General features: G+C 40.0%; 1 protein-coding gene across 1 annotated transcript in view; it reads left to right on the top strand.

Annotated features, from left to right (window-relative positions):
• tbx5a (T-box transcription factor 5a) overlaps window positions 1–11,061 on the top strand; it is a 20,231-nt gene extending 9,170 nt beyond the window's left edge. Inside the window, exons 6-9 of the mRNA XM_050053045.1 lie at window positions 3,080–3,232; window positions 6,242–6,333; window positions 7,690–7,922; window positions 8,258–11,061. Coding sequence (XP_049909002.1) covers window positions 3,080–3,232; window positions 6,242–6,333; window positions 7,690–7,922; window positions 8,258–8,850 — 1,071 coding nt within the window. The 3' untranslated portion in view covers window positions 8,851–11,061. The remainder of the gene's footprint in view (window positions 1–3,079; window positions 3,233–6,241; window positions 6,334–7,689; window positions 7,923–8,257) is intronic.
• Window positions 11,062–11,568: the final 507 nt, after the last annotated feature.

Here is an 11,568-nt window from a genome sequence, read left to right as displayed (position 1 = left end):
AGAGGAGGCCACCCCAGGGGGTGGTCTACAGCTATACCCCTAGCACCCCCCCCCCTCCCCCCTCCTTTCTGACACACAAACTGGACTTTGGGAACCCACAGTCAGTGGACCATGCTATCTTCCAGGGTTAAATGTGCATTTAGATGTTTCCATGCAACTTCCAGTGGCAGACATTTTTAGCCTCTAAATCCATGTCATGTGGTGAATGATATGTTGGCACTGATGGGATTGTTGTTGTGGTTTGTCCAGTCTTGGACACTTCCCTGCAGACCTCAAGTAAGCCTTTAATGAATGCATGCATGGGAAAATGTTTTGTTTAACCTACTTTTCCTCCACACTGTGCTGAGATCTTTTTGCAAAGCTCTTTCACTGAATGTTAATGCCTCATTTACAAATCCAAACAGTATGCTAGTGTTGCGTGATAGCACTTGCACAATGACTTGACTTCACAACAACCAATACAATCCTACGCTTAGAAATAGAAATCAAAACAGAGCTATCAATAGAAAACAGCAAAGAGATTTTATTCCTCCCAGCCTGAGTTTTGGTAAAACTACTTGTACCTCAGATCCAAGTATGCAGCCCTAAAACCCCTTTACTGCAAATAGTTTTATTTATGGTGGATTGTAAAATTTGCAAACGCCAAGTTTCCATCTGCAAGTCATCCACTCTTCAACAGCCTGCTTATCTAACCGAAGTGATACACTCAGCTGATACTGTCTGCACAGGGTCAGTAACTTCCATTAAATCATCTTGCATCTACAAGGTGCATGGCGGACAGTTGAAACTCACTTTTACAAAAATGTCTGCCCCTTCAAAAACCTATTGCACCATGAAATTAAATCAAGTTCAGCTGGAAATTTGACAACTATTGTATCATGTAGCCTCTATGGTTCACTCGGCCCTGAGAAAGGACTTAGGTTTATGTCTGCTTAGGATGCCCCCACAGGTACAAGAGGTCAGGGCGATCCCTTGTCTCTTCTCATGCTGGCAGTGAAAGGCAGGTACAAAAACAACCTTAAGATAACAGATAAGAGGAATGCCTGTGGGACAGCAGAGAAGTGGGGGTGTGTGGGTGTAAAAAGGTGCAGGGAGTAAAGAGGAAGGGAAGAAAGTAAAGTCCCATTTTGCAATCTTTTAATGTAGCTGGATCTGATGAAAATAAAAACCATCAGATTTCCTCCAGGCCCATGACTATGACTCCCTGGTCCGTCAAATCAATTAGACTTAAGACCTGCGGATGAGAGGGCCTCAAAAGAGAAGTTCAAGGCTCAAGTTCAGCTGCGCGGACCGCGTCTTAATGTCGCCAAGCTATCCACGGGTAGTAGTCATCACTTGGCATAAACTAGGTTAGTCAGGTTAGAGGGGCAACATGTCGTCCTGTCACCTAACTAGGACTAGTCACCTCCTCTGTGTGACTACTGTGGCAGAGTAATTGTAGTATAGTGAGTTTTACTGTATCTGCAACGAGTTTGGAGTTACGTAACAAGTGATGTTTTGTTTCAGTTTTGGCTGGAGTGGAATCAGACCTTCTCTAAATGAGAAGAAAGGGGGATCAAAACAAAATAAGGGCACACGTGGGCCACTTTTATTTGAAATATTTATGAAAGCAGTAAAACTTTAATTGCATTTTGTAGTGCTGTAAAAGTTTTACCTTTAGTCAAACGAGCAGTTTGCCCAAAAAAGTACAGTAATGCAGGTTTTGGCTGAAAAAGTTCATCTTAATTTAATCTGTTGAGCCTCTGTGAGATTAATGAAGTAACCCAGATAGCTGCCAAGCCTGTTTCTGATCTCTATTTCCTATGACGTCTGAATTTACAGGGGCGTATCACAAACTTCTACAAAGGCATTGTTTTGGGGCCCCTACATTTACAGCTATTCATCCTAGTATCTTTGTGGCCTTTCGACACATAAGGACATACTCAGTCCCCCCTGTTCCTGTGCCCCTGTGACCCCCTTTAATCTTTGCTCATTATGCTCACCCATATCATGTTTAAGTTTGCATTTTGCACTTGGTGCACCTTATAAAGATGAGGTGATGTTAAGCATTCTCAGCATATCCTGTTCAGATCCCCCATCCACTCCAATAGCCAAAACTTTTCCAGAATGTTTAGATCTATGATTACTGTTATCTGACTTCACACACAGATTTATTTGATGGGATGTCTATAAGCCAATCACAGTGTTCCAAATCATTTAAAGTGGACTGCAGTTGAGCCACGCCCCCTTTTTTAACAAGCGTGGCCAACCATGAGACAAGGCACGTTTCAGTCTATTAATTATATTGTTTAAGTTCATAACTTGTGTTTAAACTGAGTTTAAAGTAAATATGAGATGTTATATTATTTATTCATGTCATAAAATCATATGAAAGATTTATAGCTTTTCCTCAGGATTTTTTTTTTTAAATATCCATCCGAGAATCCTGAGTGCCACCAAAGTGTTTTTTAATACTATTTTTAATACTGTTTTGTGAATATATTTCAGAATTTGAGGATATTTTGAATATTGATGACAGAGACAATAAAAATATATATGTGCATTGTCTTGATATGAATCAGCCATTTATTAAAAAAATAAATAAATCCCTGTTTTTGGTTGAAAAAAGGTCTGTTAAGACCAGTAATTGTCATTTTTACTATTAGTGGTTTCTGCGTTCAGATCCTCCGTCCATTAGAATGGACAGAAAAATAACACATAATAAAGTATAGAGTATACTAATCAATGAATGTATTTATATATTTATTTTGCTAATGATGTATAAGTAAATAGAGTAGACATCCACCATTACATTTTTTTTAACTGGGTTCTGAATGGGCAATTTGATTTGTATGAACACATGACCAACAACAACCCTAACCTACAAATAAAGTTATGCATGCTACCAAAGAGAGATTTAAGGGGAAGTTTCAGGGGTTTTTTTCCCAATGCAAACTGCTCCACAAACCTAATGTTAGGCTGTGTATCTATTTCTGTCTCTCCTGCAAGTTTTATTTTTAGAAAGGGCTTTTTGTTGTGATGACATGTAGGCCTGACTAATATCTCACACCAGGCTCACATTTTCTGTTTTTTTTTATAGATCATATTAAATTCGATGCACAAGTATCAGCCGAGGATCCATATCGTGAAGGCAGATGAGAATAACGGCTTTGGCTCCAAAAACACGGCCTTCTGCACTCACGTCTTCCCGGAGACGGCCTTCATTGCGGTCACGTCCTATCAGAACCATAAGGTAAGTCCTTTATGGGCTGCTTTTGGATTTTGCTTTGTGCTTTTTTTTATTGCAGTCTGTACCGAAGTAAATAACAACTTTAAATCCACGGCAAGATTTTTATGAGGCGATTTAAGTTTAACAGTGTTTTAAACTTTGCAAACAAGTAGCAAGAATACAAACAGAGAGCCATTTTGCAAAATAAAATTGCCAAAATGCAGAATTGTGCAGAGGTTTTATTTTCCTTTCCAAATAAAATCATGCATTTCAAGAGTTTAGTTGAATTTTGCCTGTTTTGGAGAGAATTGAAAGACGCTGCTTTCTCTGTGAGGTTAAAGCTAAAGCCTTGTCACTGTCAGCTGAAAACCTCTGATATCACATTGAGTCACTGACAGACGAGAGAAAACTTCAGATACCCGACTAGACGACGTCTGACCTCAGGAGACTTTTTTTCCAAGTTGCAGGCCTGCAGCGCTTTGTAGAGCCAGACAAGCTGCAGATAAACCGGATAAACCTCAGCAGGCTTCCCTATAAAAGCTAAAAACAAAAACAAAACGGCACATAATTATGAGTTTAATTAACGATGACGCGTTTATGCCGGTTTTAGGGATCTAAATAAATAATAGGCTGCGTCGTAATGCAGCAAAGCGGTGTTACATTATAAACACTTGGAAAAAGTTTGTGCCAATTATTTATTTAAAATTTGATGTGGTGATTTTAAGATAATTTTACAGTTGCAGAAAAACAGCAGGGACATTAAGTTGATTACCAGATTACTGGATTATCTCTAGATTGCTATTTATATATTTATTTTATTTGTTTAAAATAGCCATTTGCGTGTTGGAGACATGCGCAACGAGTTTTTTAAAGTTCATAAAAACAGAAATGTTGATTTGAAAATTATTTTCATTAATAAAACACATTATATTGTAATATAATATACTTAATAAAATTTATAATCGTTCCCTTCTATAATGTTTTCCCAGTGAGGTTTCTGTTCTGTTCTTGCAGTCAGTTGACGGTGCAATAACCTTAATGAATAATAAATTAAAATTGCTGCGGTGTTATTGCTTATGTGAGTGTTTAAAAGCTGAAAATCTGGAAGATTTCCTTGTTTTTTTTCTCCACACAACAATTTAGAAAAGGGTAGCCTATAATAACATTAAATTAGAGTTAAATGAATGTGTGATTTCTTGAGGCCAGGCAGCCGCACACTTGTTTATCACTTCAGTTAGACTTGAGGCAGAAATAAAAACTCAATATTTACTCAGCAGAAATTTCTGAGGGGGGAAAAAAATCTTGGGAATACAGATATGTGTAAACAGCGTCTGTTTAACATCATTTAACCGTGTAGGCCCTATATGTTCTTAGTTTGGGGAATATGGGAGAGAGGGGCGAAAGCTCATAATGTCCCCGCAGCCAATCCCAAGTCTCCGCGCTTCTGGGAACAGGAAGCGCAAATGACCGGCATGCTGTAGAAACCATTCATTATTTTCAAGCATGTTATTGGGGGGCTGAGATCGTAACCCCGGGGCTAATTATTGGGGCTTTCCAGACCTGCAGAAAAAAACAAGCATTTCTGATTTGCAGGCACTTTTTACCACAACTGTCTAATCAAACAGTCTGACATCTGCCAAAGCAATATGCGCTGCAGGCATGTGTCCAATTCACCTGTTAGACTCTCAGCTAATGAAAATGCTCAGAGTCTCTGGTTTCAAGTGTTTCCGGTCACTGCTGTAATTAAAATATTTTCCCAAACTGAGTTTTCTAGACAAAAATGTTTTCCTCAAGAATAAAAAAAGAAAAATTAGAACTCCATAACTTGAGTTATATTTAATAAATTTAGGTTCAAATATCCAAAAGCATCTGGAAATATATTTATAAAAGCCTCAGTTATTTTAATGAGCATACTTTGGACACAGTAAATCTGCACAGTCTTTGAAGCAATGAATGAATTTTGCCCGATTGTCTTGAGTATACTCCCAAATTATTTTTAACAGTATTCTCTGCTCTGATTCTTTCCATCCTCTGAGCCCAAGTCAGGAAAACTCACATGTGTTTTGTAAAATATTTTATTTTCTTTCTCAGTAAAGTGAACTCAGGCTATCACTTTGGTATGAGTAATTGTTTGCGTAGCTGCTTTGTTTTCTTGGAACGCCCACAAGGGGGTAAAAAGAGTGCAGACTCTGAAGTGTTTTTATGCTAAACTTTGAACAAAAAAAAGATGAAACAATATATAAATGCCCTGCCAGGCTGTGTGTATTAACAAGAAGCTAGCGAAGTGTCACACGAGAGATTTTACAAGGTTTGGTGAGAGTGTCAGCCAGCGTGCAGACAAACCTCCAGTCTTGTCAGAAAGCTGGAAGCACACAAGAGCTGCCAACTAATTACCTGCCAGAAACCACTGCTCATGAGAGGGATATCCCTGGATTGTGTTTAACCTCTTTGGGATTAACTCGCTTTTTTGTGTGCCTTTTTTTCCTGTTTAATATTTACAAAGAGATTTTTACCAAAACATGAAGTCATGTAATAAATCACATTAGTTACGTTTGTCAAGCATGCGCCAATTATCTTTTAAGCCAAAGACTGTCAAATGTAACATTATAAATTATTGAGACATGCTTTTATTGAATTGTTTAGTTTAGAGTCCCTAAAAGCATCTTAGGTTTCTGGAGAGGTGATCTATTATTTCATTCCCATTGGGTAACTTGTGAGCAGTCAGATGCATCCAAAAAAACTTCAGAGCTCGTCTGTATGAAAACATGTTGTAATACTGTCATCGAATGAGCCTCAAGCTGAGAAAGATTTGTGTTTTGTGAGGGTGTAGCAGATACTGACATGTTGCATTTTCTTGATTTATCCCTTCTATTTTGAGGGACAAAAAATGCTGATGCATGTGTGGGTTTTAATTAGGCCCATACAACTTTTTTAAATGCTGCATAGCTGAAGACCTTGTAAGTGACAGGACCAGCTCAACAACTGGGTTTCATTAGACAAGATGTTACTAATTAAGTGTTTTTGTTGTTTTAGATAACCCAGCTGAAAATTGAGAACAACCCCTTTGCAAAAGGCTTTCGTGGGAGTGATGACATGGAGCTGCACCGGATGTCCAGAATGCAAAGGTAGCTATAGAAAGTTTTAAATCTGTCTTTTTTGTATGCACTTTATATTATTCATAATGATTTTCTTTATTGATGGCCAGCTTTGATATGTGGAAACAATGACACAATCTGAATGATGTCAAATGAGCAGATAAATGTTGCAGGGATTACTGACATCCTGGTCACACTGTCACTTAACAAGCCCCACTTTAATCCTTCAATCACCCAAATGCAAGCCAGTTATGAGTGTTATTTTCAGTGAGTGTTATTTTCAGTGATGTAAGTGTAGTTCTTGATCCTCGGCCAGTTTTCATGCTGAAGACTTTTATGGCTGATCTGGCAGAACCTCTGAAACACGACAGCAACATCTCCCTTCCACACAGCAGGATGTTCCAACTGCTTATGTGTCTGCTGCATGTGTGTGTGTTGAACTGGTGGTATGGCTCGGTCCGGCAGCCAAGGCAATACAGGACCACATTGCTCTCTTGCTATTATTCAGTCCAGATGAGGGATGGAGCATGCGTCCGTGCTGCGTGGAAAACACATTTTCAAAGGAGAAAATCTGGTTTTGAAACTCACGGCCCACTCGCTCCCCCCTTTTGGGCAGCAGATACAAACGTGTGTATTCAAATGTAAAAAATCCCAAATCTGAAAAAAAAGGAAAAACGGGCTTTTCCATAAGGTGCTAAAATCCTACCTCCTACCCATAACCTTTATTCTGAGCCACAGCATAAAGGTCTTTGCAATTAGGCGTTTCAGATTAATGTCATGGTTTATGCTGTGGAGAAAAATCCCTGGAAATCCAGGGAGGGATTTCCATACTTTCAAGTACTGTTTAAAAATCGCACGCTTGATTGTATCAGACACACGTTAAGATACTTTAAGTAGGTGCATGCCACAATTTAATGCGACGTTTTGAGTGAAATGCATTTCACCTTTCAAAACTTGTAAATGTATAGAGCATGGTGAGAGTCCAAACCACACCATCAATCTTACATGCCGTTGTCCAATCCTGCCGCGTACAGTAAGCTATGCACGTCTGCTCTTGGTTACAATATTGAAGGGAGAGCTTATTGCAAAACCAGGTCACTGTTTCAACTGAGGGGATCCCTGAAATCAAAGAAGCAGAAGTAGCAAAATGATCTATTGACGGATCCTGTGGATTGATAGGAGTGAAATGCACGCTGGGGTTTTCCTCAGAGTGTGTCACTGTGTGTCCTCAGTGGTTGTGACTGTTGTTGATTGTCTGTATGGACTGCACAGGAATTAACTGTTGATGTTGTTTTCTAATAAAACTGTTTTACACTAATATTCTAGAGGGTCACCTGCAGATAATTACTAAAACCTGCATTTGTTTGTGTGTGTGCCTGCACATAGTACCAAGGAGTATCCTGTAGTGCCTCGCAGCACAGTGCGCCAGAGGGTGGGTTCCAGCCAGAGCCCGTTCAGTGGCGAGGTCCAGGGCATGGCCACCCCGAGCGCCCTGAGCTCCCAGTACTCCCAGTGTGAGAACGGGGTCACAAGCACCTCACAGGACATGCTGCCTCAGTCTGGCTCCTACCCCCTGCCACATGAGCACGGCCAGGAGTACCACTGCATCAAGAGGAAAGGTAGGAGACAAACACAGCAGTCACTATCCATATCCATTGATGTTTACACAATGGTTCTATTACAATATGAGCTGCCTTTGCAAGCTGAGCCTTTTAATTAATTGGGTAAATACACAGAGTCAGTGGTTTATTTGTTTTTCTTGATTACCTTTAAATTAGCAGAATAGTGGATTTTTATTTTTATTTTTTTGGTGTCACTGAGACATTAAACAGAATTTAAAAACAATTTATCATTTTAAAATGGTTCATTTTAGGTTAGTGACATAAGTTGTCTGCACACTGTTTACATGACTTAGGGATAACACTTCAGTAACACTCTGTAATTCTGTCTGCAGTGGAGGATGACTGTCACTCAGGTGAGCACAGTTATAAGAAGGCCTACCTGGAGAGCTCATCCAGTGAGGAGGACCATTACTACCGTCCTGTTGGCTACGCCCAGAGCCTCGGCCTGGCCGGTGGGCCCTACCGCAGTGAATCCAGCCAGCGGCAAGCTTGTATGTATGCCAGCGCCTCACAGGGTGCCGAGCCAGTTCCTAGTTTGGAGGACATCAGCTGCAACACTTGGGCCAGCGTTTCACCCTATGGGAGTTGCTCCGTCACCACCATGCAGCCAATGGACCGGCTGCCCTACCAGCACTTCTCCGCTCACTTCACCTCAGGGTCTCTGGTGTCCAGACTTGGTGGGGTCGGGGGCCACGCCTCTCCGCAGTTGGGCGACGGCCACCACGCTGCCATGTACCAGAGCTCCATGACCCACCAGACTCTGGGCCGCCAGTGCAGTCCTGGGGCTGGGATCCAGTCGCCAGCAGCTGGCCTACAGGGAAACGAGTACCTCTATACACACGGCATACCACGTACACTTTCGCCACACCAGTACCACACTGTACATAGTGTCAGCATCATGCCAGAGTGGAACGAGAACAGCTAAAAGAGCTTTTTTCCCACACTCAACAGAGAAAAAATTCAAAGGAAAAACAAAAAAGGACCAAAATAAGGCAGGGTTTAGATGAATTTATATTTATATTTCTAGAGGATGTGTTGCTGATCATCTTAATAAGATCAGGGTTGGTTCACTGACAGCAGTGGATTTTTTTAAGATGGTGTTGAAGTAGGAAAGCAAGCATCTTATCACTTAACCTGTTGTGACAGCATCTGCACTTATAAGCAAACAGCATAAACATGAACAAAGAGGAGCTGGACCACAACATACACAGAGACTGCTCCAGTGCAGACAAAGTGAATACAGTGGGAATCCAGACCCTGAACAGAAGAACAAAAAATGCTTCAGATGCTTTGCCAGCAGCCCCCATGTTGATGGGGTTCTTGTGCGGTGGTGTTTTCTGGATGTCAAATTACAAAACGCTTGTTTTGTATTCATGTCCCGAGTTTATATTGAAGGAAAAAAAAAGACGTTTGTCTTCTGTCACATTATCCTGAGGTTTCATTTTCTTTTAAGTTTTTGTAGCTAACACCTACTTTGTAGTCAAATTGCTATAAGTTAAAAAATGAATAAGCAGATGGGAGCTTTTTGTTGTGGCTCTTTGGTGAATTTGCTTGCTCTTAAATCTGTCCTGTTGCTGGGTACATTTACATGAACGTCCAGGATTGAATCTTAATGCCATTATGAGAAACATGACAGTAAAAATCACAAGTAGGGCAGCCCTTCAATTAATTCATTTATTCATGCACGGAAAATTTCGGGTGGACACCCTTCCTCAGCGTTCAAACTGGCAGTAGTGTCACAGAACACAGATGAGCTCTACAAGATGAAGCACAACAATGTAGCCAATGACATTGTGACATCCCAGTTTTTGCCATCATATCCAAGATTTAATCAGCTACTTTTTACCTCTCAGTTTGCAAGGTGCACTGAATTAAAGTGCAGTGCAGGCATGCCGTGAAAACTTGACTCAAACCCTGAAAAACTTTCAGCTTTATTCATACTAGTGAGAGTTAATGGAGTGGAGAAACAACTGATGTGAGTTATAATCCAAAGTGTAGAGGGCTTATTGCTGTCTTACAGGGATTGTTTTGGACCAAAAAAGCTTAATTACACAAATTAATAGTGTAATTTTAAATTGGAACTATTCCCATTGGCACCAAAAATAAAATATGTCATGATTACCAGTTAATGAATCGGCATTGGTGAAGTAAGACTCAAAACACAGCACAAGCAACAAATGTGATTTCAACTCTAAATGTGTTTGTATAATAAAATATATTTTCCATGCCATTGTTTTAACATTTATAAACAAATCTGGTCTGAAAACAGGATACAGTAATGGATTCTAGCAAACTCTGTGCCTTCAAAGATAGTTTGTTGTTCTGCATTGTCCTGCTGCAAAACCTTGCCACAGTCTTTGCGTTGTGCATGTGTGTACCTTGTTACATTGGAAGAAGAATCTAAATTTTAGTATTCATTTGGATGGTATGATATAACACATGCTCCACTGGGCAATTGGCTGTGACAATCTACAGCATTTCATTTCATAGTACAGTTTGACAAAGGTCTTTGCATCTAAATATTTTGCCCTCTCTCTGACATAACAACCCTGCAAAGTTTGAAGGAGATTGCCTATCTTTGTGTAAGTTCTAGTTGTGTGTTTCATGCAGTCTCATGCTGTACTCAGTGAATGTTTGTGCTTTAAAATATTTTGTATTAATCCCCAAAATGGCACTTCTCTGACAATCAAACTAAATCAACATGTACCACATACAGTAGAATGTAAATTGCAAACAAAATTGCCTTGACACACATAATAAAGCAAGTCAGTTTCACCATACAGATGAGTGTATGTTAGAGGTGTGTTTTACATGTGGACAAAGGCAAATTTCTAAAATGCGTATAGTTGATGGAATGCTATTTGTCAATAGTATTTATTTTTCAACTCTGTAAATCAGCTTGCTCCTGCATCAAAGATAAATGGTCCCATTTCTTTCTTTTTTTATAGCCTGCTTCTTATGATTGTTTATAGGATTTTCTAATCATACTTATATAGAAATCAGGAGAATACTATACAGCTGTCAGAAAGTATCAAAATAAGATTGAAAAACATGGATAACTTTGTAAATAAACATGTACATAACAGAATACATGCAATAAATTTAAAACATTAAAGCAGCGTTCTTTTGTCTGTTTATGCTAAAGTCTGTTCGTGCTTATCTGACTCCCAGCTGTATAGGCAAACTTTCTGTTGCTGCTGTCACACAGGTGGACACAGCGCTCTGTAGCCGCTCTCCTCTCACGTCTGCCTGGTCAGCACAAGCTAACACAACAGCAGCTGTTAAACCGTCCAAAGAAACTCAGACTGACACCGAAACAGCTTGAGTCTGTCGTTAAACCTGTTAATAACTGTTAAGTAACATAAGCCATGTGATGCTAACAACCCTGTCACTTTGTGGGTGCGGGTGGACTCTCACCAACTGTCCCCAGTGCAGAGCTCAGTTTTCCTAGCAGTAGCCTCCTATGGTGGTGAATGAAATTATATAGGCTTCATTTTTATTTCCATATAGAGATCCAATCAGAAGTGGTCACTCGAGACACATGGAGATGCATTCTAACACCAGGTATCAACCGACAGACTTGAGCTGTCATCTTATGATCAGCTCACCCCAAGATGCATGTTAGTAAACAGACTCAGGGTTG

The sequence above is a fragment of the Epinephelus moara genome, chromosome 9 (assembly GCF_006386435.1).
Source record: "Epinephelus moara isolate mb chromosome 9, YSFRI_EMoa_1.0, whole genome shotgun sequence".
NCBI lineage: Eukaryota > Metazoa > Chordata > Actinopteri > Perciformes > Serranidae > Epinephelus > Epinephelus moara.
Note: the sequence above shows the minus strand (reverse complement) of the source record. Positions and strands in the feature narration are given on the sequence as shown.